The sequence below is a fragment of the Tauraco erythrolophus genome, chromosome 9 (assembly GCF_009769465.1).
Source record: "Tauraco erythrolophus isolate bTauEry1 chromosome 9, bTauEry1.pri, whole genome shotgun sequence".
Classification (NCBI taxonomy): domain Eukaryota; kingdom Metazoa; phylum Chordata; class Aves; order Musophagiformes; family Musophagidae; genus Tauraco; species Tauraco erythrolophus.
The window spans coordinates 16,002,282-16,029,960 of NC_141473.1; the positions used below are offsets into that span (position 1 = coordinate 16,002,282).

A 27,679-nucleotide genomic window follows, 5' to 3' on the forward strand; every position below is an offset into this window, starting at 1 on the left:
GGATGGCAAGGTGACATCCCTGGGTGCAGATATCCACCCAAGCCCTGCCCCTACTCCAAAGGCATGGGCGCATCCTGCCCTCACCCTCTGCTGCATCAGCCCTATTTTAAGAGCCTGGTTTCCCCACATCCCTTTTTCCCCTCCCATTACTGCCAGGTGTGCCCTTGCCCCAGTGTCACCCCTAGCCACAGGCTCCTTGCCCTGCATGTTTGGTGAGGAGGAGTGGGTACACTGGATGAGGCACCCACAGTTCAGGCCCGCTGTGTCCCCATGGCTGGGGGATGGACCCAGCTGCCCCCAGACCTCCCACCCAGTGGGGATGGCAAAATGCCATCTCTGGGGTCAGCTATCTGCCCTGGTCTGGGGGAACTGGGGACCAGCATCTTGCCCCCAGTGCTGCCACAGGTCCCCCCAGCTTCTGGAATTGAGATCAGGGGAGTGCCCATGGAGGCTGGTGCTGTGCCTCCCCCTTTGGAGGGGCTCACTCGTCCCTCCTTTGCTCCCCCAGGACACCTCTGTGTTGCTCAGCTGCTGCTGCCCTGTTCCCACAAAGGAATCACGCCGCCTCTACTGCTCCCCAGGGGACGTGCCCATCACCTTGGTGTCCGGGCAGGCCCTGAGCTGCTTGTTTGCTCTGGCTCAGGGACAGGCTGTTTCCCAGCAGCCCTGCGCCCCGTCCTTGCTGGGATTTCTGCCTTCCACGGCACAGCAGGGAGCCGGCCAGGGCCTGGCTAGGAACCAGCAGCCTGAGGTGAGCCAGCATCGTCCCAGGAGCACCCTGAGCCCTGTGCCCAGGGCACCAGGTCCCCCCTGCCTTGCCCGCATAAGTTGGGTCCCATGCTCAGAAATAAGTGCTCAGGACAGCCTCAAACCGAAAAGTCATTTTATTGGTACCATACATGACTCATAAATGGCACAAACTATGGAGGGGAGGGAGAAAAAAAAAAAAAAAAAAAAAGAAACAAAAAGGCATTACAGTGTGCCCGGGGGGGGGCAGCGAGGGGCTCCACACCCTCCACAGGAGCCCAGCAGTGCAGCGGTGAGAATCGTACCTTAATTGCAAAGTGGAGCCCCTCTTACCCACCGGGCTCCCATCCTGGGAACTTACCCCACACCTGCAAAGGGGCTGTGGGACCCCCCCATGCCTGTGGCTGGGGGTCCGCAGGGCTGAGCCCTCCATCTCTGAGCTGCCTGTGGAGGGGCCCAGGAGCGGATGCAGGCATCTCTCAGGGGATTTTGGGCTTCAGATCAGGCCAGGGCTTAGCCAAGGGGCTCCCATCTCCCAGCCCAACCCCAGGGCAGCAGAAAGAGGCGGGACACCCTGTGTGTGTCCCCAGCTCAGCCACCCCTGCAGTCTCAGCCGTAGGTAGGCGAGACGCAGGGTGCCGGCAACACCCCTGCTGCACCCAGAGCCCCCTGCGACACCTGCCAGCCTCCAACCCCATGGGGCAGCGAGGCATGTGCTGCAGGATCCCCGCCAGGGAGCTGCAGGGTGGGGTGGGGGGAACTGGTGGAGAGTGGGGTGCACCCCCCCCTCCCCCAAACTGCAAGGCTGCTCCACCTGCCCCGGGCTCCCTTACACACGTACAGGCAGACACACAAACCTCTCACACACGCGCTCTTGCACACACACACCCCACCCCAGGGCAGCCGCCTCACCCCGACCACCCCTGGGGCAGCTCTGCAACCCCACCTCAGGGTTGCCCACAGGCAGCCCCGACCCCTGGCTCCCCCCCAAAACCCCCCTCCGAGGCCACTGGGGTGAGCTGGTGAGCACAAACGCCCTCCCCCGGCACTTCCCCTCTTCTCCTTGGAAGAAGCCTTGGAAGGGAAATTTTTTTTTTTTCTTTTTTTTTTTTTAAACCAAAAAAACCCCCAAAATTATTATTTTTCTCGTTTCCCCTAACATCAATGGAGGCACCTGCTCTAGTGATAACACATTGAAAGAACAGTATCGTACACACTGTCTACAGCGCGGAAATGTACAAGCACGAGGTACACGAACCCGAGGGGGGGGGGAGCGGGGACAACAGCACACAAGATTTACATTGAGGAGGGAGGCAGGGGGCTGCCCCCCCGGCTCCTGGAGGGATTAGAAAGGAAGTCTGCAAAGTCTCTCCTTGGTTTGAAGCTCTCCGAACTGGATATAAAACAAGACTCCCAAGAGAAGAAGCCTGTACAAAAGTCAGGACAGGGTGAGGGGGCTCAGGGTGGGAGGGGGAACCGGCAAGGGGGCTGGAGGATGGGTCTTTTCCCATTTTTTTTTTCTTTCTTTTTTTTTAAACTTACAATTTTAATAATATTATTTTTCTTTTTCTTAAAAAAAGACAAAAGTAGGAGGTACCAGGAGCTGGGGTTTGCAAAGGGGCCCCAGGCGGACCCACACGGGGCGGGGGGAAACGCAGGGGCTGTGGGGCAGGGAGTGAGGGCACCAGCTGCTCTGGCAGAGCCACAGGTCCTCCGTGCGCCCCCCCAGACCCCCCAAGTCGTCATCCCTGTCCCCCCCCCATCGCCTCCCCGCCCCAGCACTTCCTATATACAGAGTCCTCCCCATGGCCCTGCCACGCTCCTGGAGAGCGAGGGGAAGGGGAGGGTGCGGGAGAGCAGAGAATTGCGACAGGGCCCTATCGTCGACACCACCCCAGCGCAGGAGGATCCAACCCTGGCCAGAGGAGGCTATGTGGCAGAGCCGGTGGCATGGGGAAGGCTCGCCACCACTGCCCGCCCTCCAGCCCCAGGCTGGGCTGGGGATGTGCAACCCGACTGCAGGCAGTTGCCCAGCAAACCCCAACCGTAGGACCCAGGGAGGAGGAGGAGGGTCTCTGGGCTGCACCAGACCCCAACGCACGGCATCTGCACGCTGCCAGCTGCACCAGCCACTGCCGACACCTCCCTCCTATTACCCTCCACTCAGCAGGCTGGGGCTGGGCACATCGGGGCAGGAATGAGAAGCTCTCCAGGGAAGAAGGAGGAAGGAAAAGGGAGAAGGGGGAATAACGAAGCTATGGCCCCGGAAACCCACCCCTGCCCCAGGGTCCGGTGGGGAGGCAGGTGTGGGGGGAGCGGGGAGGCGGCGGGGGGAGAAGGCTGGGGGCTGCCCGCCTGGCGCGTGCCCTGGGCCGTGCACCCTGTCGGCCGCGCGGTGCCGATCCACCCCCGGTACCTCGCCACTTCCCAGTCACTCTCCGTTGCAAATGTACAGGTAGATCGGTTGGGACTGAGTCCACGGGGCGGCGGGGGGGCCGTTACTGCGACGCCTGCGACGTGGGGTTCTCTGACTTGCTCTCCTGGCTGGAGGGCGGTTTGCTGTTCCAGGGGCTGTTGGCCCCCAGCGCCGGCGAGTTGTTGAAGCTGTCCTCGTCATCGATGCCGTTGGCGGCGTCGAACTGCGTGTTCTCCAGCCGAGTGATGAGCCGCTCGTCTTCGTCCCCAAACTCCCCCCCCATCAGCGTGGGCTCGCCTACCACCATCACATCCTGAAAGGGGAGACGGTCCCGAAACATAATCGAGGTGGGGGGAGCCCGGGCTGCCAGACCCCCTCCCAACACTGCAGCCCCTTTTTCCCAGCCATGGGGCCACCTCCTCATCTCCGCTGCAGGACCCAAGGCTCAGGCATCGTGCAGGGCAGCACATCCTTGCCACCTCGCAGGGGAGTGAAGCAGCTCAGGGAAGGCAGCTGGGACACTCCTTCCTTCTCCCCATCGCCCAGAGAGAGCTGAGGGGCTTGGACAGGCAGTCCCGGGGGCGTCCTCCCTAGCCATTCCTGTGGACGGGAGCAGGGAGCCCTCCCCTCCACCCCAGGGGAGGAAGAGAGAATGGAAACGGGATGCTTACAGGTACCTGACTGGACAGGGCAAAGGTGCTGGCTGGGCTCTTCTTCTTGCTGTTGCTGTTGTTGGTGTTTCCCCCACCGGAGCTCATGGTGCTGCCCCCTGACATCTTCCTTTTCCGGCGCTTGCTGGGCTGCTGCCGCGCTGGCTCCGCTGGCAGAAGAGGGAGACACGGTCAGTCCCAACAAGAAGGAGGAGCCGGTGACCTCCAGCCGCTTCTCTGCAAACCCCCCTTCTCTGCAAGGACCACATCCCCCTCGGAGTAGCATCACCACCCTCCTCCCCTCCACAGCTTCACTGTCCCCCCCTGCAGAGCAGGAGACAGGAAAGGCAGCCGGGAAGATTTCCATCCCTGCTTTGCTTTCTGCAAGCAGCCAGCAGCCCCCAGGCAGGGAGCGCTGGCTGCCTGCAGCCCTGCTTTGCCCCGGCAGGAAGGCAAGCCGGCAGGGAAGGAAGCCGGCTGCCGGGCTCGCCATCCCCAGCCTCACAAGCCAGGGACAGGCTGTGGGGCTGGCAGAAGCCTGTGCCGAGGGCAAGGCCTGATGGTCAGCCCCGGAGACCCACGGGTGGCACAGCACGCAGCATGAGACTCACCAGGCGGAGCGACCATCCGCTGCCACTTCTGGAAGAGGCAAGTCTTGAGGCAGTCCCGGGGACTGAGGCTGTAGGTCTTGTGCCGTGACATGAGCTCCTGCATTGGTTCTAGGATTACACAGAGCTGCAGGGAGCAAAGGGATGCGAGGTTAGATTGTGATGCTCCAGGTCCCGGAAAAAGACCCTCTGCCAGGCAGCCGGATGCCTTGCACCGATCCAAGCCGCGCTGGGAGCCTGTGGGCTCCAGCAGACCCATTGCCTCATGGCTCTCTGCAACCTGTCTGCAAGATCCCTCTTCTCTTTTCCCTTGCTGCCTCCTCGCAGCCCAGGGCAGCCAGGCATCGGGCAGCGGAGAGCACAAGATGTGGCTACCATAAGCCCCCCCCGGCAGCAGAGCTGCATGCCCCTCTTTTCCCACACACTTACTCGGAGGTAGTTCAGTGTGGAGTTTGAGAGCCCACAGCGCGTGATGTTCTTGGATAACTGGTCCAGCATCTGGGGGTCCTGTGCCTAGGAGCGAGAGGGACAGATGGCTCACCTGCATCCGGGTGCGATGCATGGACAGGGCTGAGGTCCCCCGGCCTGCGGAGCAGGGAGAAGAGCTCAGCAGCCCTGTGTCACTCGTGCCTCGGGGGAGCTCCCGGAGCGGTACTCACATGCATGGCAAGGATGCTGCGAGGGATGAGCTCTCGATGCTGGCGGATGCTGAAATGCCACGTCTTTATCCTCATCATGTCGTCGAACATGAACTCCAGGTAGAGCCGCCCCTCCACACACACCTGGGCAGGGCACAGGGTCAGGCACAGGCTGCCCCCACTTTCTGCAGCCCAGATCCCCTGGGAACCCACCGCTGCACTCTGGGACACCCTCCCGGTGGCTTGTCCCCGCCTGCCACGAGACTGGGCACAAGCCAAACCCACGAGCCCACAACGGTCCTGCGGGACCGCAGCCACCGCGAGAGCAACAAGGCGTGAGGGGCAGGAGAAGCCACAGGCGCAGCTGGTACCTGGGTGAACATGGGCTTGCCGTGCTGGGTGACCATGGTGCACTGGTCACAGTCCAGCGAGACGAAGTTGTTATGGAAGGACTCCTTGGGATGCTTGAGCACGTAGTAGAGCTCTGTGGCGCCTCCTTCAAAGATGCTGCGGAAGTAACGGGGAATCAGAGTCCGGCCGATCGCTGGAGCGGGAGAAGGAGGAAGAGGAAGATAACATCAGTAAACCTGGCTCACCCAGATGTGTCTTGGGGCTGCACGGGAGGAGGGTTCCCCAGTCCTGCTGGCTGGAGGCAGCTGAGCTTCGACACCCTGCCCGCATGTCCCTGCACAGTGCAACTACCGCATCTCCTGCCGGAGAAGCAATGCCCTGGGGAAGGAGGGCTAGAGCTGCTACTCACTGTATCTCTTTGGTCCATCCTCCAAGCAGAAAGTGATTGTTAACATGGCGTCATCCTCAAAAAACTCCGTAGTGAAAGCATCCCACCACAGATTGTCACATTCCTGGGGATGGTAGAGAGATGCCAGGTTACAGGGAGGGTAGACAGACAGATGGACAGCCGCTGGCTGCCAGGCACAGCAGCCATGTGCTCAGCCCATGGAGAGCTGCGCTCCCAGCTGAGCACTCAGAGATGGGGATGATGAACCCTGTCCCATGGCCAAGCAAGCAACAAAGTGCTCCGAGACCTGCACAGCAGGACGGGACCCTGCTGCCAAGGGGATCCTCCTAGAGCCAAGGCAGCTCGCAAGGGCAGGCAGCACAGAGGACCCCATCCCCAAAGCATGCACCTGGGAGCGTCCCCCCATCCCTGGCTGCTCCTCACTCCCCCAGCTCCCCACCTCTGTCCAGTTCTGTAGCCGCTTGTTGAGCTCAAATATCCTGTAGTCGGTCTGGTTCCCGTACGGCGTGTGCCTCCTGCCCAGAGAGCAGAGCAAGCAGTCAGAGGGGGAGGCAGCCATGGGGTGGGGAAGGGTCTCGAGCCCACGGCGGGGGATGAACAGGCCCTCCAGGGCTGGGCAGAGTCTGAGCAACCCCTTCACAAACCCCTGCGGCCAGCAGCATGCCAGCCCTGCTGAGGCATCCCCGCCGCAAGGACAGGCTCCCCTCCCAGCAGGATCCCTGCCAGACCCCCATGCTTACCCAATTCCCGGCTCCAGGTACGTCGGTGGGTACATGGGAGTAGGTCTGGGGGGTCAAAGAAACACAGGCAGGTCAGTGCTGGTGGGGATCTCCTTCCCTGCGTGCCACAGCTCCCCCTTCCCTGCCTACAGCACCAGGTGGTCAGGGTCGCTGGAGGCGAGACCCCACACATTGGCTGCTGACGGCCCCATGGGGCGACCTGTACCCCTGAAACTGGGCTCTGCTCCCGCACCAGTGGCTGCTCCACCAGCCCTGGCTCTCTGGAGACATGCCCAGCTCCTCTGCAGCTTGGGCTGGTGCCAGAGGCTGGAGAAGGGGCTGTTCCAGCAGGAGCTAGGAGTGCTCCCTGTCCTGGGTCATCCCAGGGGCTTGGCCCCACAGAGCTCAGGGACCTGGGGGGTTCCTTCATCCCACATACTGCTCTTTCTCCACCCAGTCCCACCTGTGCCTGCTCCGATCCCCTTGCTCCCCTTGCACTATCTCAACTCCATGCACTACAGTCTCCGTATGCTGCTGGGGAGCACGACAGACAGACCCTGGGGTGCAGACTCCAGAGCACCCCTAATCTTGCAAACCCCTCCTCGAGCCCCAGCTCACCCCACATCTCGATCCAGCATGGTGCCTGGGTGGAAAGGGGGGAAGGCGTTGCCGTTCGGGGGCTCCTTTGGCGAGTACAGCTTGAATGACTTAGAGGAACAGCCTGGAGAGAGAGAATGGACACAGATCAGCCAGAGGCACCCTGAGAGGAGACACCGTGCTGCAAGGAGGCAGAGGAAGATGACAGACCAGTCCAGCACCGATCAACACAGTGCCATCCCTCCTCTGCTCCTCCTCAATGCCAGCCCAGCCTCTTCACCCCCCACACAGCTCCAGGCCTTCCTCATGCAGGATGGGACCCAGGGTCAGGGCTGAGCTCTCAGGATCAGCAGTCAGAGGGGACCATCCCCATCCCAGGGACTGCCCACTGGTGCCCAGAGTTTGTCAGTTTTCTGCTGGCTGGGTTCTGTGGATGGTGCCCGAGGGGGATAGTCCAGCTGGTGAACTGGGGTGGGGGGCTGGGTGGGCCCTATCCTTCCCCTTAGGCCTCCCTGCCGTGCCACGCCTAATCCCACTCGACCCAGGAACCACACGGGATCTTTTCGCTGACCCTTCTATCGTCATGGTGACGGGTGAATAATCACCCAGAGGGACGGATGGTGGGTCCCCAGGCAGCCACCATCTGCCACTCGGGCAGGCCAGCGGCCACCCGGCTCCAGGCGGACGGAGACATCCCACACACCAGCCCCCAGCCCTGATCAAACCACCCCAAAACCTCACTGCCCCCTGCAGCACCGGGGCAAAGGACAAGGAGCCCACAGGGCCATGGGGAGCCATGGGGTGTGCAACAAAGCATGCAACGTGTGCAAGCCAGCACCCGTCCCCGAAAACAACCTGGGGACCCCTCTGGGCCTGCCGATGGGAGACAAGGATGCTCCCTGGATCCAGCCACACCGGCACGGCCAGCCCCACCTGGGCTCCCGAGGGGCGGCTGGGGGCTCCCACGCTTGCCGGCCCCCTCCTGCCACCAGGGCAGATTTACAGCAGTGGTGGCTGCCAGCTCCCCTCCCCGAGCCCCGCAGGAGCCCCGGCACACCCTGCGGCTGGCAGGACCCGGCATGCTGCACCCAGGCGCTGCCGAGGCAGGCGGCTCCCCCGTGGCGGGCAGACGGGCTGACCTGGATGGGGAGCAGCAGTAGGCAGGCTGCCAGCCAGCTCCGGCTCCACCGGCTCAGCCGGCCCCACAGCGCATGGGCACGTTCTCCCCCCGCCGTGCTGCAGGCGGGGGCCCCGAAGCCGGCTGCACCAGGCTGCTGGCCGCAGCTGGGGCCGAGGCCAAGGCGGGATCCCCATCAGCCACCCACAGCCCCAGGCCGGGCGCTTCCCGACACCCACAAGCCGCCCGGTGTGGCAGAAAGCGAGGCCAGGGGTGGAGGGAGGCATCCAGGAGGTGCCAGGCACCGCCGCACGGCCAGGCTGCAGGGAAGGGTGTGGAGACAGGATCGGAGCAGCCACCCAGCTGCCACAGACACAGGAGGGGAGCAAAAAGCACCAGGGTTAAGGAAAGTGGCGCCACCAGTCCTAGGAACCAAGGCATCCAGCTCGCTCCAACCTGCTAGCCAACACAGGAGCCCAAATGGCCAGGACGGTGCCATCAGCCCTTCCGAGCTCTCTGGGACCCCGAGCTCGAAGCTGTGAGGATCACACACATGGCTGAGTAAGCAAGGGCTGGTTGAAACAGAGGGATTCACCTCCCAGGCATTAAATCTAACCTGCAACAGGGGAAATCTGCATTTCACTCCTCAATTCTTGCCCTCTTGGGGCCCCAGTGCCTTTTCACCGTGGTTTCCCGTGGCAGCCAAACCCAGCCCCTCTCCAGCACCCACCAGGACGCACCAGTCCTGCGGGGCCAGAGCCAGCCCAGCCGCTCCGCCAGGGGCTTGCTGCTCCCCCTCCTCGCCTCTGCAGCGAAGATAAGTGGGGCATGGCACAATTTCTCATACAGTTGCTAACAACATCGGCCCCTTGCTCTTACCTAACTTTTTCATAGATAATTTTTTTTTTTTGCTAGGGAGGTTGGTGCTGGTGCGAGGGAATTTTTGCTTTTCGCTTTAATCCCTGCCAACTTGTGCCTAATGGAAATTATAATTCAACCAAAATTGCACTAGAAACACAGCATTTCCATTTCCTCCTTGCTGCTGTTAAATGACATGATGTTGAAGTGTGCTTGATGTATAGGAAACTTCCCAAAAGTGTGCGTCTTCTCTTGAAAACGAACCGATTCATTAGGCAGAGAAAGCAGCGGCTGGAGACAGGGAGCTGAACTGCTTGTTTTTGGTCACCGTGTCCTTGGGGAAGGATAAAAAAATCAGATCCAGCAGGGCCGATCCTCCGATGCTTTGTTTTAATTCAAGGCTTCTTGCTGTCCTTGGTCCCCACGTCACTTCTTGGGGTGCAGGAAAGTCTCCTGGGGTGGTGAGACCAGGGGGACACATCACTCTCCATCCGCTCTGCTTCTTGTGATCTTCCCTAAGCCCCTGCACCTGCAGACGAGCTGGCCTGCCACGCCGACCTAAGCATCCATTTCCATCCTGGACCTCCCCAAACAGGTTAACACAGACACAACTTGCCTTTGGGGCTTCACTGAGTGACCTATCTCAGGATCTAGAGGAGTGGAGAGGAGCCTGTTATGTGACCTCAGCAACACCAGCATCCTGACCAAGTGTTATTTCTAATGCAGTGTAAAATATGTTACTGGATTCAGTGGTTTTAAGAAACACTAACAATAGCCTGAGGATTTGATACAGGCTGTCCGAATTCCACATTCCCTGTAGACACTCACACTACATGCATTACATGAAACGCCACAATTACTTTACAGCAGCAGCAGCATCAACACTGACTTCTACCCACACAAGGGTCACACTACCCAGTCCGGGAGATCCCTCCATCACTGCCTCGCCCCTTCACCCTGCCCCTGCAAGCCCTGTCCTGCCGGGTGCAGTGACCCAGACCCGCAGGATGAGGCTCTTTCTGAGCCAAGCCTAGTGCTTGGCCCCTGCCAGTGTCTCCCCATGCCCCTGCTCTGCCTCTTGCTTTGAGCATGGAGGATCCAGGCAGGGTCCAGGCAGACACGGTACATGGAGATGCTGCTCAGCAGCTGGGTGTGTGATGCCTCTGTGGACCCCGAGGTGACAGAAGAGGCTTCCCATGGTCGTCCCTGGGCACTGGCCCAGCGCTGCAAAAACACATGCATGGTCGGCAAGGGAAAAAAATCAGGCTGACGCTGCAGCTGGCAAGCTACCAGCCAGGGCAGGTCCGGGCAAACGGTGCAGTGCCCACGGCCGGGCGGGTGGCCCCATGACTCCTCCTTGGCAGGGAAGCATGGGAGAACGGAACTCCATGGAGGGACGCCCCAGCTCAGCATCCTCTGCCCAGGCCGGGTCCCCAGCTAGGGGCAGGACAGAGGTGGCCAGCACCACACAGGGCTGCTGCGAGAGCTGGGCTGAGGAAGCAGCTCCAGGCAGGCGGGTGCTCAGGGAAGGGAAGGCAGGTGCTCTGACAATGACTCATATACAACCCAGCGCTGCCCAACCCTCTCCCTGCCTTCTCTATTTTCCCTGCCTGCGAGCTGCCAGCCCGGCGGGGAAAGCTGTTCTGGTGCACTGCTTGGATGGTTCTCTGGGGCAGGAACAGTTCAAACCCAAACCAAGCCCTCAAAGCTGGGGAACATCAGGGTTCCCAAAAGCCAAATGCAAGGCAGGCACTTCATGGAGCCTCCACAGCCAGGAGATGACACGGCACCATGAGCTAGGACTAGCGCCAGCCAGGAAGCTGCCCGTCCAGGCAGGGGACACGCAGAGCCTTCCCCAGTGTCTGGCAGGGAGAAAAGCTCCTGCCTGCGCTCCCCTTGCTCTGCCCTGCCAGCAGAGAGCAAAGAGCTGCCAAGAACAAAGGCAGAGCAGCACTGGCATCTCGCCCCTACACCTGCAGCCGCCGGCAGGAATCGGTGCTCCCCATCCCAGCGAGGAGCCGACCCAGACGGGCAGCCAGCACGCTTCCTCTGAGAGCAGCAAAGCCTAGCAACGAGGCAGGGGCTCCAGAGGCTAAAAAAAGAGGATAAAAATAAAGGAAGAAGAATCAGGGCTTGAAAGAGGCCATGGGGTTACAGCTCAGCCACGGAGCATCCTTCTCCTCCCAGCACCTGGGCGAGGAAGAAGAGGGGCTAGCATGGCCTTTCGCACGTCAAGGCTGTCACTGCTTCCCGGCATGCACCGTGCCTGCTGCTTCCTGCCTGCCTAACGAGGCCTTACAGTGTAAATAGCGGCATTGTTTCGCAGGGCTGCCTCACTGGGGTGTGGAAGCCGTGATAGGGATAGGAAATCCATCTTCCCAGCCCAGCCCCGCTGGCAGGGCTGGTGCTAGCCAGGAGGGTGCTATCCAGAGCCGGGTGCAGGGCAGCATCTCAAATAATTCACGCGACTTTGCCCAGTGATGGTGACTGGTGTTGGGGAAGCTGGCAGGGCTGGGGGGCAAACACAGAGAAGTATCCAGAGCAACTGGGACAGGCAGAAGCACATGGAGCAGTCCCCACAAACCTTCACCTCTTCTTTTTCCTCTTCTTCGGAGCGTAGGGGATGGAGCGAGGCCCGTTGCAAACCCTGACACTGCTATCAAACTGACAGGAACCCCAGCAGCACACACCAAGGCACAGCTCGAGACATACTCAGGAACAATCTCAACTTGCAGCATCTCCATTGGCTTTGAAAATGCAGAACTGACCCAGCCAAAGCTCCCCGCAGGCCGGGCTGTCCAGGGAAGATGAGATGCCACTCCTGGGGAGACTGTGGGATTATGCCACAGACCCAGCTGCATCCAGAGACTGAACCTGGCCAGCACATCACCCACATGGAGGTGAAACCCACAGCATTGCCTGTTCTGCTGCGCGCAGGGATTGCCCTCTTGCTTTTCTCGAGCCACACATCCGAGCCAGCCATGGAGCTTATCTGGACCACGAGCTGCCCCCTGGCCCACACCAGGTGGCCCTGCACAGTGTCCCCTGTACACAAGGCAGCAGGGAGGGATGCAAGCCCCAGCTCCAGGTCACATCCTGCAACATAAGTGCAAAAGCCTCCCACTTGCAGCACACAAAACACCCTGGACCAGAGGGTGCTCCTATCTATCGACTAGCTTGCCAACTCAGGGGTCAGCCAGAGAAGTAATAATTAGCTGCAGCTAACCATTACAAAGCGACAAACTTGATGCAGGCTGCGAGGCAGCACTATCCGAAAAGCACCGGGTGACAAGAGCCCAGGGCTGGGATGTGAATTTGCAGGTCAAGGCTCAGAATGGTCACACAGTCTCAGCTCTGCTGGAGCCCAGGGTCTCACGGGATGGGATCCTGCAGAGCTGGGTACTCACTGGTGGCCCCAGGGGACCTCAGTGCGCCACAGTAACCCTGGGGATGGCAGGAGTCTCCCCTTTCCCATTTCGCCCCTCAGATGATTCAGACGAGGACAGGGATTTCTCCGGGAGCAAAAATGGGAGAAGAGCACGCCCTGCCAATTGCAAAACAGCCTGAAAATTGAATCACGTCCAAGGCTGCAAGCCCCAGATGCAATCCCACAGATAACCCAGTTTCAGCTCCACTACTATCAACTTACCACGAGGCAGTCATTTCCTGCGACTCTCGGGGAAATATCCCACTGTCCCTAATTACTCCTTTCGACTCGCCATCTCAAAGACGAGCCATAATCAAACGCTGCCGGTTTCAGACCCAGGAATGCACCTTTCATATTTTCGGCCACTGTCCCTCTCACCCAGACCCCTCCACCTGAGGGTCCTGCCACCCTGCAGGGCGCCCAGCGGTGGCCAGGCTCCCATCCCTCCCACAGCATGCTCCGGGGCAGCACCAGCAAATAAACGACACAGTGTGGGAAACATGGGGCTGGAAAAAAAAACACCCTTGTCAGCATCCCGTGAAAAAAAGCCTCCTGACAAACTAGGATTTGCATCTTCAAAGGTTTTTTAGGCTCTGCGGCAGCAAGGAAAAATCCACAGCCACAGCAAGGCATGGCGATGGCCCTGCAGAGGCTGCAGCCAGCATCTCTGCTCCTGCTCCCACTCCCAGCTGCTTGCCCACCATGCACGTGGTGGAGCAAAACCACAGGGCTCTGCACAGCGCTGCAGGGCTGCTGCTCGGGGCAGCCATCCACAGGGACGTGATCGGCCTCCTCAGGGACAGGATCTGCCCGGGAGAGCTGGAGCCAAGAGCCACAGGGCAGGGAAGCAGCAGCGAGCGGCTGAGCTCTGTCCCTCCTGCTGCAAAGGGGGATCCCCAGGCTGATCCCCCAGACCCACAAAACCCTCAAGCACCGCCACCTCGGAGCGCAGGAGGTTGTCAGCCCCCACGTGGCGTATGGAGATTCGCGATCCCGGGATGCAACACTCCACCTCGCTCCCCGCCGCTGCCAACGGCGCCGAGTGCTGCACGCTGGGACGCGTAGTCTCCGGAGACGGCGGCCCCGCTGCCGAGAGCCGCCTCGCTCCATGTTGCGTCCTAGGTGGAGCCCCGCAGCCCTGGCAGCCCGCCAGCCACCCGCTCCGGGCTGGGGGCGGGGGGGAAGCTGGATAACTCCTGCTGCGAGGATGCGGTGGGAGCTGGCACCTTCCAGCTGGCCACGCCAGCGTGGTGTGTACCCGGGGGGCAAACCTCGATGCTGGGGTGCAGCGCCCACCCCAAGGGCCAGACCACTCACTGTCTCCTCCAGCGGGATGCCGGCAGAGGGGAGGGATGGTTCAAGCGTGGTGGGAATCTGCTCGCTGCAGCTTGCAAAGTACCTCCATTGCTTCTTTGAGCTGTCAGGGCAAGCCTCTGCCGCCCCGGCTCAGGCTGAACTTCTCTCTCTTAGGACTCGCTTTAACTAAGAGGCGATGCGGGAGCAGCTGAGCGAAGGACGGGGCAGGCCGCTGGCAGTGCTGGGGACGGAGCAAATGCTTGCGGTTGCTGGATTTGCAGCGCACCGCTGCGCTGGCAGCACGTGCTGTTGCTGGCGTCGAGGCTTTGGATGACCAGTGCAGGACAGAGCCAAAACCCCAGGGAGTGAAGGGACAGGGTCTGGCTGAGCACATCTGCCTGGTGCTCCAGAGGCACGAGCCACCCAGTCCAAGCTCCCAGCCCAGAAGCAAAGCGCTGTAGAAACCACCTCCACCATCTCAGCGCAGCCCTGGGGAAATCCTCTTGCCTGGGCATCCCCAGTCCCAACACCGGTCTGCCTGAAACAACAGCAACCTGTAGGGCAGCGAACCTCACCGCAGCAAGCGCTGCAACCCACGAACACACACGCACGCGGTGCAAACAATGGCGGGAGCACCCCGTCCCCAGGTCACTTGGAGGACAGGAGGTTTCCAAGGGAGAGGGCCAGGAGAAGCACTGCAGCTGCTCTGTCACCACGCAGGACCTGGGGTTCGTATTTTTTGCACAGACCTCAAGCTCACACTGGTGCAGAGCTGCAAGCACGCAGAAGGCAGGCATGCTGGGAGAGACCGCTCGGGGACAAGCACTGCTGCCACCCTGCCAGCCACGGGACAGGGAAGGGGCCCTCGGGCTGGGCTGGTCCACCTCACCCTATGCTCCTGCATCTCAAGGGGCTGGGGAGGCTCAGGGATGCCAGCTCTCAGCGCTCTCCGAAAAGAAGCTGAAAGAGGCAGCAGGTCCCCAGCCTGGAGCACCTTTGCTCTCAAATGAACTTCTGCAGCTTTTCACAAGCTTCCTCCTATTTCACACAGACTGTGACCTGCTGCGGATGAGGGGAAAAGTCCCCACCAAACGACGGCAAAAAACCTTGTAGCACCAAACCTTCTGACGCCAAACTGTCTCCCCTTGGATTACAACTTTTCTTTCCCTTTCTGAAGCAACATGATTTGCGTGTTGTTCTGCTTGGTGCTGCTCTCCCCAGTCTTTAAGGTGTGCTCAGACCGCAGACCCAGGATTTTGACAAAATCAGGAGGGCAGAGACCACGTTCGGTACTCCAGTGAAAACCACAATTCTCCCACAAACAAGAATGCTCCAAAACTCGAGGCTTTAAAGAAGGAATAAGGACATCCAAATTTGCCCGTACTTACAACAGAAACATTAAGAGCCTACACCTGACCAGCGCTGGAGGAGTCGCTGCAAAACTGCCAAGACAAGGTGCTATCGAAAGCACAGGCAGAACAAAACGGGAAGACCCTGGGAAGGGGCATTTGCTCCCGTGCCTGCCTGACTCACCGGCCACACACAAGCCAGCTCAGACCCTCCTGGTGAGAAGGAAGCTGCCGGGGGTTTGTGATGCAGGGTGGATGCACCGCTCTGTGCCCCAGAAGGTGATTCCCAACGGGACCCCACAGCCTCCAAGCCCTTTGCTCGCACCTCACCCAGGGACCATCCACCACTGGGCTCCCACTGCCGCATCAGCCTTGGCAGAAGCCGTTGGCTGCTCCACGGGCTCCTGCTGTGGCACCTGGCCCCTGCCAGCCAGGGCTGCAGCGAGGGGATCAGCAGCTGCCCGAGCCCAGGAAGCCTCAGCAGCCGTTCCCCAGGGTGCTTATCTTATCGCCCATCCCGGGCGGGCTGGCAGGGACCGCTGGAGGTCAGAGCCCAGCCAGCAGCCCGAGATCAGGGCAGCCCACCACAACACGCTCTCCAGGGGGGGCTTCAGTGGAACACCCCAATAACACCCCAATACCCACCCCCTGTAAGACATCCCACACATGCCGATTCCTACGCCAGAGCTGCAGCGCTGAGTTTCCCCCAGCCCTCAGGATGCTGTGCCCACCCCCAGCCCGTCCCCTTGCTCCAGCTGCCCTGGGCCGAGCGATGCTTTGTCTGCCAGGGGAGTATGAGCCCCCTGCGCCCACGGCCCCCCAAGCCCAGATTCCCCAGCAGGGCAGTTCCGTGAGAAGGTGTGCAGCCCCCCTGCGCCTGCACCCCTCGGACCTTTTATCCTCTCCGAGGCACCCACGGGAGGCTGGCAGGACCCTCCGAGCCACGAGCACAGATGAAGTTGCAGCGGCCAGGGAGGGAGGGGAGGGGGGCATGCGGCCCCCGGAGCTGGGCACCGGCCCCACGGCCCCCGTGACAGCACGCGCGAGGGGACCGGGAGGGCGCAGGGCAGCTGACAGGGGGCTCGGGCAGGGGAAGGAGCCGGGGGAAGAACAAAGGGAGCTGCGGGTTGGGATGGAGCAGGGCACGGCGGGGCATGGGGGCTGCCGGCAGCACCCCGCGGGGCTGGGGGTGCCTCTCCGAAAGCTGCGACCTGGGAGATGGAGAGGGGAGCTGGGGGGGACAGGCGGGGCGGGGGGGAGAGACAGGCAGGGGAGCTGGGGATGGATGGGCAAGGGAGCCGGTGGGGAGGCAACAAGCCAGGGATGCACAGGGGAGCTGGGGGAGCGGAGACGGCCGGGGGAGCTGGGGAGGGATGGAGAGGGGAGCTGGGGAGGGAGAGGGGAGCTGGGGACAGGGATGGAGCTGGAACGCGGGGAGAAGGGGCGGGCGGGCAGGGAGAGGCAGAAGGGGCAGGCGGGGGGCTGCAGCGGGGATCCCGGGCTGTACGGGGGGCCGGGCGGGGAGCGGCGGCGCGGTGCGGCCGCGCACAACTTCGCAGGCGCGGGGGCGGCCCGGGCGGGACCCCGGCCCTCCCCTCCGCCGCCCGAGCGGGGCCGCCACCGGGGAGCGGGGGGACAGGCCGGGACCGGGAAACTTCCGCGGCGGGGTGGGGGGATGTGGGGGGGGGCGGGGTGACTCACGGCGGCGGCGGCGGGCGGGGGTCCGGCGGCGGCGCGGGCGACGGGCGGGCGGGCGCTGGGCCGCCGCGGGGGCGGGGCGGGGCGGGCGGGGCGCGGGGCGGGGCGGGGGCGCTTCCTTTGTCTGCGCCGCGGCCGGGACCACAATGGCTGCGGCGGCGACGGAGACCGCTCCCCCCCCTACACCGACACCCCCCTACCCCCGCCCAGCATCGCCCCGGCCCCTCGCCGCCGGGCGTGGGAGCGGAAGGTGGGTGCCCACGGACCAGGGGTGACGGCCAAAAGGGGGTCCCCGGAGAGCTGCCCCCCACCCGCCTCGCGTACGAGCGCTCCGTGGGATGCGGGATGCAGGAGCCGGGTCCCGCTGAGGAACTCGGCACCAGCCAGGGAAGGGCTTCCTCCACCTGCGAAAGTTTCAGTAAAAATGGACTTTTCCCCTAGTTTGGTTTGGGGTTTCTTTGAAGTTTTTCAGGATTTTTCTTTCTGAAACTTGCTTCCCTTTCCCCTAGTTTCTGGTGAGGGGGAAAAAAAAATACAACTGTTTCATTTGGGAAGGGGTATTAACAGTAAAACGTGCTGCTTTGCAAGAGCCAGCAGACCCAAAAGGTGGTGTCCTTTGCTTGACAAAACTCCAACCTTTTCCAATTAGGAGTTTTTACAAAAATTTCCATTTCATAAAGAAATTCCATTATGAAATCTTCCATTACAAAAAATCCCATGTTTTCTATTCCTCCCTTGCTCCCACACCTGCCCTCTGTGAACTCCCCCTCCCTGCCCTGGCAAATAAGACTGGCACAGACCTATGCTCCCAATACAGCTGGAGAGCCCATGCGCAGCAGGGATGTGAGCCGGGACCCCAGAGCCCAGCCTGGGTTCTCCCCCAAGCCCCAAACGCCCCCGGCTCAAGGTGGGAGAGCCGGGCTCGGCACGCAGGGCTGTTGCAGGCACACACACGCACACGTTGGTGCATCTCATCCCGCACATGCGGGCTGGCGTGCATGCTGATGGGCCGGCATGCGCTTGCACGTCTCCCCAGACGCCTTCCGGCACACCCCCGACTGGGTGTGCACCCACGCCCGGGGCATGCACACCTTCCCACACTCCATCGCTCGCACGGCCGGGCCCAAGCCTCATCCTCTTCCTGAAACAGCAGCTGTGGGGTAACGCAGGCACAACAAGTCAGGTCCCGCCAAGCACGCTTGTCCCCCCCAACAGCGCACGCACAGTAAGCACAAAACCTCAGCCATGAGGTTTAGGGGGTGTCCTCCCTTCTTTGATGGTGCACTCCCAAAGCCTGGCACCCAAGGACCAGGGACAGCCCTCTGCTTCCCAACCCGGCGTGCTGCCGGCTAGTTCCAATGCTGAAGAGGGACAGGCAGGAGCAGCTCTGCAGCAGCATCCCTCTGCTCCTGTCCCCCGCGCCCCTCAGCCGAGAGAGGCTCCTTCCCCACGCTGGTCTCCATCATGTCATCATGAGTAATCTCCCCTTCCCCTTGCAGGTTAACCTGCACCCAGCACTGCTTTCCAGGGGCATGTGGATAAACAGAAAGCAAAACTCTTTGTAAAACCCAAATAAACAGAGAGAAAAACTCCGTAAACCCAAAAACCTTGGTGAAACACCACTCCGCAAAAGGCTCGCACAGCTGAAGGAACCCACGCTGTGGGTGCCATGGGAATTGGGCACGGGGGGACACTGCGAGTGCCCCGACACGCTGCCCCGTTGCTTCCCGTCCCCCTGCCAGCCTGCATCCGTGTAGCACCAGGCGAGACGGGAGTGTGGCAGGCTGCCACCGCCATTGTTAGGCCAATAAACCATGCTGGCCGTAACGCCGGTGACAGCTACGGGATGGCACAGCCCTCCTGGTCAAGACAGGCCATTAAATACAGGCTGCCCGCACCTCATTCCCGCTCCAGGCCTCAAGGATGCACAAGGCACAACCAGCCACCAGCACTCAACATTGCACCGTTACTGCAAAATACTGCAAAACACTGCAAAAAGGGGCATCTTGTCCCCATACCAGCTACTCCTGGTGCTGGTGCCGTGGCCACACGGATCAGAGAAGAGCCCCCCCGCCTTTCCCAGGCTCCACAGCCCAGCGCATCCACAGCAAACGTGCCCCGAGCAATTTATCCTGGGGCTCAGCAGCCCTCTGGGACTGCTCACGTGTCCCTGCTCGGCTCTGACGACAGCACTGGACTGGTCCACGTGGCTGCAGCAGCCCCAGCTGTTTATGGTTATAGCTGAGTTAATAATTAAATAGATGCTGGATGGAGAGCAGAAGGGCTGGGATGCAGCTGGGAAGTGTGTGTGGCAGCAACGGTGGTGGGGGGGAGCCCCTTGCTCGTGATGTGCTTGCGCCCACAGCACGGGGGGAGCAGAGGGCAATTCCAGCCACCCGGGTTTTCATGATGGGCTACCGCATCCCCCCGATCCCAGCCTCCACTCTCCCCCTAGCAAGGACCCCACGTCCAGCTGGGCTCCCCAAAGCTCAGCCCTGCTCCAACACCCCATGCAGGTCTTGACCAGGGAACTGGGAGCAGCTCAGGAGCAGGAGGGAGTGTGGGGATGCATTCTGGACAGGTGGATGGGAAGAGCCCGGAAGGGATCACAGCAGCACGGGGATGCCCAGGTCTCTCTGATCCCTGTGGCCAGGGCTCGGCAGAGTGTGTGTGGAGTATGCCAGGCGAGCAGGGCAGCAGAGGCAGGGCACGCTCGGGAGCGCAGCCCAGGCTGCCCACGCTGACACCCAGCCGGGGCCCCAGCAGGCGCAGGCGTAGAGCAGGGACGCGGACGCGTGCTTACATAAAAAATAATAATAATAAAAATCTGCTAGCTCTGCAAACGGCACAGCCTGCATGGGGGGACGGACTGGCCTGGCACTTCCAAATCTCCTGGACTTGTCCAAACAGCGACGAGACCGGGGGCACTGTCACATGCATACAGATGCAGCATGCATCGGTGCAGCACGGCATGCATCCCAGAGGCCCCCTTTCAGGAACACAACAGCCACTCCCCCCCACCCCCCCAAATCCTACCACCTTTCAAAGAGAAATTGAGAAAAGAGAATTTGCTTCCTTGTTTCTCAAGAAGGGGCTTCTCTTCCCCCTAAAGCAACATGTGCCCAGATCAAGGGGGTGTCTGAGGCAGGAGGGGCTCCCTTTTTTGGCTAGAGAAGGCACAGCTCCATCTCTCCCCGGGAGAGAGGCTTGGGGGAGGCTGGAAACTCAACGGTGAGTCATGCTGGGCAGGCAGCAGATCCTGGGGGCTCCTGGGATTAACCCTTCAAAACCAGAATTGCTTCCAGAAACCTAGAGGCAGGAGGAATGCCCAGGGGCTGCGGGAAGAGCTGGATGCCAGGGCAGGGTGGGAAGTTACAGGGTCACATCTTGAGTGTCCCACAGCGCACGGAGAAGAAGATCTGAGTGTGAGTACTGGACAAGCAGCAACCAAGCGCATGCATCTGTGCCCATCCGCTCCAAAACAAAAGGAGATGGAGAAAGATTACAGGGGGGTGCAGGACCCCAAAGCACATGGCATCCACATGAGGTGTCCGCCCTCACATCATCCCTTGCTCCGGCACAGTGGGTCCAGCCACGGTGCTGCCTGGCTGGCTGCAGGCTCCAAGGGGAAGGCGCAGTCCGCGGGCAGGCTTTGGCAGGTCCTGCTGGCAAGGGGTTTCCCCGTGGCACCAGCATCAGAGAAATGCCCCGCAGTGTTCCCGTGCTGTCCTTGAGACACTGCAAAGCACACCCTGCAAGAGCTTGGCCCCGGCGTGGCCACCTGCAGCAGCAAGCCCCAGCCCCTCCGGCATCAGCCCAGGGCCAGCCTGCCAGAGCCACCGGGTTTTACAGCTCCAGAGGCTCCAGGTGGATTCTCTCATGTTACAAGAATGGTTCGTTTTACAGCCCCTTTCCTGGCCTGAGGCTGGTCCCTGAAGCCGGGCGGGCCTGGGATCCCACAGCAGGAAGGGGTGACACACAGCATGGCTGCGCAGTCCCAGCATCCTCAGTCCCCCAAGACGACCCTCACCCCCTCAAGGGGCAGGCACTGCTGCTTACAACAGGAAACCAAGGTGCAACCCCACTTCTGACGGCCCTTGACACCCAGCCCCAGAGCTCCGGCTGGGAGAGCAGCCCAGTCCTGGCCAGCTGCCCCCTCTCCATCCCCTTCCCTTTGCTGCCACAGCAGGACCCCTCATATCCCCACTTCCCACTGAGGTCTGCATGGCCAGGAGCTGCCACCTACCAAACTCCCATTCCCCAGGGGTAAGCATGGGGCTGGCATCCCTCCTGGTACCCACATGTCACCGTGCCCCCCAGGTGTTGGAGACCCTCCAGAAGAAGGCAGAGGACATCTCCCAGGGCCATGGCCGCATGTGGTTGACCTGAAGCAGGTAAGTCTGCCAGCAGAGCCCACCGCCCCTGCTACCCCCCGCGCGGTGCTGCTGAGCACGCGAGCGGCTCTCCGAATATAGCAGCATCAAATAGCTCCATCAATAATGCATCGCTTCTGCTTCCTCTCGCTGCCGTGTTTTCGTTGCTAACATGCATGTCCTTCCTGTTAGCGGCCACCTCCTCCCTGCCAGCTAGGCCAAGCAGGGACATGGCCACCATGGGATGGGGATGGCAGCTCCCCCGGCTCCGGGTCCAGCGCCCACCAGGAGCAGACATACAGCCTCCTCCACTTCACTCGGGGGGCAGCCCAGGGTTCAGGGGGCACCTCGCTGCAGCGCACACATAGCGCACACGCTGGCAGCAGGCAGGACACCTCGGCACGCTGTGGCTGTCCAGAAGATTTGGCAGGGGCCGTCGAGCCGGGAGGAGCGTGAGGGCGTCTTCCCAGCCTCGGCGGGGAAATGCCCCTCCACAAGGACTTCTGGCAGCGTGGTACCCTGCATGCTGAGGTGCCACCCCAACTCCTGACCCCAGGCACTACTGCCCCATGCCAGGACCCTCCGGCAGCTCCGTGCTGCCGCACCAGCACTACTGTCCCCGGCAGGGTGAGAGCTCCTGCTGCCTTGCTCCTGCCTGCCCCTGCCCGCAGCTGCCCCGGGCTCACCCCGGGCCGGTCGGTGCAGGCAGGTCAGGGCGCCCGGGCCTGCCCCGTGCCCGGCGGAGCTGCGCGCCTACATGGTGGCATGCAGCCATCCGCTCCCGCCGGCGGGGACGCAGGAGCCGGGGCAGGCAAGAGCTCGCACCCACCACCCTGCAGGGGAGGAGGGCGGGCAGCTGCCCGAAGCGGGCAAGGGAGCCCAGGGGGCTGTGCACAGCCCTGGCTGGAGGAGAACGCACATGGCAGAGCAGAGGTTGGTGCAACCGGCTGCTGCAAAGCGGGGCAGTGTTGGAGCTGCCCCCGTCGCAGGGGGCTGACACCCCACCAGCCCTCACCCATCGCTGTCTCTGGCGCAGACGGGGTCCTGGCGTGGCTCGGGCGGCAGCTCCACGCTGCAGAAACCTGGCTGCGCTCCCAGCACCAGCCCCTCGGCGCATAGGAGGGGGGCTGGGGCTGCCGCTCCCGCAGAAATCAGGAGGCCCCTCTGCCCCCCCTGGCTCCTGCCTGCCACCCCCACACCCTGCGGGGGGAAGCACCGTCACCCTGGTGCAGGGAGACTGCCGAGACGTGCCTGGGGGTCTCACAAAGCCAGGGGCAGAGCAAGACCCTGCAAAGGGGGAGGGCAGGAGCTGCACCCCATAGGGCCCCCCCGAGAAAGTGGCCACAGAGGGGTGCGGGCAGGGCGCTATCGGCCGCTCCGCGGGCAGGGTGGGGTCGGGACCAGGCAGGGGCTGGCGCCTGCGGCAGGGGAGATTACACCCCGGGCTAACGTTCGCCCCGATCAGCAACCTGCCTGCGAGGGAAAGGGGCGAGCAGCACGGGGGGCTGCTATGACAGCTCGGGGTGGGGGAGGGGGTCCTGTCCCTCCTGGCACCCACCAGCACCTCTGCCCAAGGGGGACACCCCGCACTGGTGCACAGGCCACGTTCCTGCACATCTGAGAACACGCTGCAGCGAACCTCCCAAAAACCCACCAGCATCAGCCCCGCTGCAGCCATCCCAACCCTGCCCAGTAGAGCCACTGGGACAGGGGCCGGGGGTCCTGGCGGGACAGCTGCCACCAGCCCTGCTCCAGGTGGGGCCCGGCAGCCCCCTGGCAGCCCCACCGGCTCCCCAGCACCCTTCCCCCACCAGCGCTGGCAGGAAACCACAGCCCCAGCCTGCAGGCAGGCCGATAACGGCCACCCAGCCCCATCCTGCCTGCACCCACTGCCGCCCCGGGGAGGGGGCACCCAGCCCAGCCACCCCGACACCCGCTGCTCCCGGGCACAAGGTAAAGAAGGGGTGTGCTCACACCGTGCACAACAGCAGCCCCACGGGTCCCAGGGGGGTCTCTCGCAGGTGGTGCTGGCGGTGCAGTGCACCCCGGGACACACCGGCAGTGGTTGTGCACGGGCATACGCGCTCCCAGCGCGCTCCTAGCACACCACACAGCTTTGTGCCTCGTGTGTACAAGCAACACGGATGTGGCCAGGGAATCTCACAGCAGAGAGGGGAGGAGAGGGTGCCATGAACTGAATAAACTAAACACGCATGGAACAGGCAGGGGATGCCTGGGCTGCTGCCACTCCTGCCCTGTCCAGGGGCCATGTAGCAATCAGCCAGTGCATTGCTGGCCACAAGTGGTCCGGGGTTGCAAGAACACCTCCCTGCCCTGGGGGGCCCATTCCACTGGCCGGCATCCACCCACTCCCCAAGGGAGCAGCTTTCACAGCAGCTTTGTGTTGACCAGATAACACCATTTCTGGAGTAAACTCAGAGCCTGGCACAGACATCCAGGGCTCAGCCCACTGGTACATCTATGTTTCTCCAGGAAAAGCCAAGCCAGCAGCAGAGTGAGCTAGCACTGGACCCAAGGAAAGCTGTGATGCGTTCAGCCTCATGCCAGTGTCCGAAACCTCAAGGAACCACCTCACCGAGCACCAAGTAGCCATGACCCCATCCCGTCTTCGCCAGAGTGCGCCATGCGCAGGCGAGTGACATGGCACACATGGCCTCTATCAGGCAAGTGCTTCGCCGCGCAGAGGGGGACAGGGCGAACGGTGTCTTCCATCCAAGCATCACCGGCAACATGAAGAGTCCAGGCAAGAGTGCACAGGATGAGGCCTTTGGGTCCTCGCTGCTCCCTCCCCCCGGCAAGCTCAGGTGCACCCGGGGGGTGTTTTGGAGCCAGAGCCCATGTGTTTCGGGGCTGCCCGAACCCTCCGCCTCAGCGCTCAGCCCGCTCCCCGCACGCCGCCGTCCCTCTCCCAGCGCATCTGTCGCAGGAGGCACGTGGCACAGCTTGGCCTCGTGACGGCAGGGGACGCATGGTGCCAGCTTGGCAGAAGGGAGGGAAATGGCAACGGGCTGTCCCCCCCGGCCAGGCACATCCATCCCAAGATCCGAAGCATGTGGCTGGGCAAGTCCTCCCTCCTGCCAGAGGGGTGCACGGGCAGGCTCCCCACAAGGCAAAGCAGGAAAGGTGCTGACCTCGGGAACATTGCTTCCCTGCTGCAAAGCCAGAGCCAAAGCCAGCCCTGTGGGGAGGGAGCACAGCTCTGCTCCGCTCCTCTCCCTCCTCCCCATTCTCCACCATCACCACGGGGGGAATAATAATGATAATAATAAAAATAATTTAAAAAGAAAGCGCAGAGCATGCTGGGAGAGCGGTGCCCCCGGGGGTCAGGACCCCGCTGGGGTCTGGATGCCAAGAGCTGCCCGGTGCCAAAGGCTGAGCCAAGGGGCCAGCCTGCCAGCCCTGCTCCAAATGGCCCTGGGCACAGCAGCACCAGCACCGGGTGGCTGCTGCCCTACCTCCACTCTGAGCCTGGCACACTCTCCCTGCTCACGTCTCCATTTCTGGGGTGGGGGTTGAAGCCCCCCCCAGCCCTCCACTGACCCCAGCAGCTCCCCACCATCCTCGGGCGCAGGTCTCCAGCTGAGCAGCCCCCCTCTGCCCCAAAGCTCTTGCAGAGGAGGGTGAGGAGCAGCGAAACATCCGGGGCGGGGGGTGGGGGGAAGTGTGCAAGAAGAGCTGTAGCAGAGCAGGATGCACCCCCAGGGATGGCAGGGAGCGTGTCACTCCCCCCCCCGGGAAGGCACAATTTCGAAGCCGGGCAGCCGAGACCCCCCCGGCAGCAGCTCCCAGGCAGGAAACTCCTCCAAGTTAATGCAGCCCCGAAGAGCAGCCTGGGCAGAGCGGCTCATTAAATGTTTCTGGCTGGCGGGAGGCCAGCGGCAGAGCTTGTTTTTTCTATATTCCGATAAACAGTCCGGGGAGGGGAAGGGGGAGGGGGGCGCAGGCTCTGGATGTGCCACCCAGCCCCGACGGGAGAACGGCGCGGGGGAGAGGCAGGGGGGCACACGCCTGTGTGCACGCACCCGCGTGTCCTCCCCGCCGCGGGGGACTGGGGGGCAGCGGCGGAGGGGAAGGGGACACACGACACACGAAGCCATCCACAGGGATGCTCCCAGCTGCAGGGTGACCCCACGGCCCCCCCATCACCGCACCGGGGGAGGCCACCCCCCCCAAGCTTCGCGCCCACCAACATGGCGATGACATTCCCGGTGGCACGGGGCCAGCTCCCGGGGGACGCGGCGGGGCCCTGCTGTTAGCCGCCGCTCTGCCTGTGCCCCCGCCAAGGCGGGAACCCCGGCGGGGGAAGGACGGTCCGGGAGGCGGGGGTCGAGCCCCCGGGTGCGGGGTGCCCAGCGGGGCGGGTGCTGTGGCTGCTCGGCCTGGCTCGCTGGGAGGTTCACGTGACTTTCTGCTTGAGGAAGCAGCGCTCTGGCAGCTTCCAGTGGGAGATGGAGGAGGAGGATGGGGGAAGGGGCCGCCTGCCTTCATGGAAACACGGCGGAGAAGCGCAGGCAGCGCAAGGGCGGGGGGGCCGCCGCGCAGGGGCACCCCCTTTCCCCGCCCCGGGGATCCAGCTGCAAAATCCTCTGCGGAGGCAGCCCCGGGAGATGCGCGGGGACCGGGTGCTGTCACAGCATCCCGCTGCCCGCCCCCCCGCAGACCCCCAGCGTAGGGGTCCCGGCCCGGCGGGAGGCTCCCTCGGGACCGCGGGGGAACTAGGAAGCTGTCGCGGGAGCTGGGCCGAGGAGCGTCCCCGCTGTCCCTCCGCAGGGATCCCAAGCGCCGGCTGCCCAGGGAAACGGCATAATTCCATCCCCATGGCCCCCAGGCAGGGCTTCCGCCACCCGGCGCCACCGGGACCCGGTGCCGGTGCAGGCTCCGGCAGCCCTCCGAGACCCCTGCCCTGCCTTGCTCCCAGCACGGAAACGTCCCGCACCCAGCAGCGGGCGACACGGCCAAGCCGGCTGCCCCAAACTTGCCCCGGACCCAGAGCAACCCAGCAAGCATCCCTGCGGGAGCACCTTGCCAGGTGCTGAGACCTTGCCAACTCGTCACACCTCCTGGGGTACCCTGGCAGCCCTGCGTCACCAGTCTGCGGTGGCTGTGATGGGGAAGAAGCCCCCAGCAGCCATCCCACAGCGGCCGTGACGGTGGGACACGCAGCACCCACACCCACCAGCTGGACAGCCAAACCCCTCCAGGGACCCTGTGCCCCACACCTATGTAGGGACCAGGGCCACCCCACAGAGCTACTGCCCCGGCCAAGGGGGCTGCTTTGGGGTCACCCCTCGCGGTGCCACTCAAGTGCCTACCCAGCGCCCCTGCGGAACCCTGCCCACGAGGTCCCAGCCCCGGGGCTGCCACCAGCACCCACGGGCACCAGCCCCACGAACAGACCTCAGCATCCATATCACAGGGAGCCCAGCACCCACGCTGTGGGTTCCCAGCCCCATGGCTAGACACCAGCACCCATGTCCTGAGAACTCCAGATGGACCAGAGCATCCATACCATGAGGACTCCATCTCCACAGCTGAACCCAAAGGCCATGCCATGGGGCTGGGATCCCAATCGCCGCACTTTGCTGACCTCTGCTTCATAGCTGGACCCCAGCCCCACAGCCAAACTGCAGCACCCATGCTGAAGAGACCCCAGCCCCACAGCCAGCTCCCAGCAGCTATGCCATAGGGACTCCAGCCCCATAGTTGGCTCCCAGCAGCCATGCCACAGGGACACTAGCCATGGCTAGACCCAGCACCTGCACTACGGAGTCCCAGCCCCGTAGCCAGCCCCCAGCAACAATGCCGTGGGGACCCTTTTTGATAGCCGGACATCAGCATCAACGCAGTGAGGACCCCAGCCCCATAGCCAGACCCTAGTCCCCAAGCTTTGCGGACCCAGCTCCACAGTCAGACCCCAACGCCGCGGGGACCCCAGCCCCACAGCCAGATTCCAGCACCAATACCGCTGGCCCCCCCACCCCATAACCGCTTCCCAGCTCCACAGCCAGCCTCAATGCCGTGGGGACCCCGGCCCCCCCGACAGCCCCCGGCCCCCCGCCGCCGCGGCACTCACCAGGGCATGCACAGCCCACTGACATCTTCACATGCCTGGCCCGGCCGGGGGTCGCTGTGCGCTGCCCGGGCCGCGGGGGTCTCGCATGGGCGGCGCGCCGCGGGCTCCGGCGCGGCGGGCGGCGGGTAACCCCGCGCGGCCGCGGGCACGGCCACGGCCAGGGGCGGGCGGGCGCGCCGCGGACCGGCGGGCGGGGCGGGGGCCGCGGCGGTGGAGCTGGAGCTGGAGCGGGGGCGGCTGCGCCGGCGGCGGCGGCGGGCGGGCAGGCGCGCCTGTGCGCGTGCGCGGGACACCCCCCCTTCCCCCCAGCGGGCGCGTGCGTGCTGCGTGCG

General features: G+C 63.0%; 1 protein-coding gene across 2 annotated transcripts; it reads right to left on the minus strand.

Annotated features, from left to right (window-relative positions):
* Positions 1 to 2,521: 2,521 nt before the first annotated feature.
* On the minus strand, positions 2,522 to 27,417 carry LDB1 (LIM domain binding 1). 2 transcript variants are annotated; one of them, XM_086616281.1, is made up of 11 exons: positions 27,348 to 27,417; positions 7,157 to 7,259; positions 6,560 to 6,604; positions 6,259 to 6,334; positions 5,820 to 5,922; positions 5,431 to 5,603; positions 5,081 to 5,203; positions 4,851 to 4,934; positions 4,425 to 4,548; positions 3,841 to 3,983; positions 2,522 to 3,476 (listed from the first exon to the last, which is right to left on the minus strand). In XM_086616281.1, the coding sequence occupies exons 1-11, from the start codon at positions 27,370 to 27,372 to the stop codon at positions 3,246 to 3,248; spliced, it is 1,230 nt and encodes a 409-aa protein (XP_086472407.1). In that variant the 5' UTR covers positions 27,373 to 27,417; the 3' UTR covers positions 2,522 to 3,245. The 2 variants fall into 2 exon arrangements, with proteins under 2 accessions (XP_086472407.1, XP_086472406.1); XM_086616280.1 differs by having other exon boundaries at positions 3,835 to 3,983.
* Positions 27,418 to 27,679: the final 262 nt, after the last annotated feature.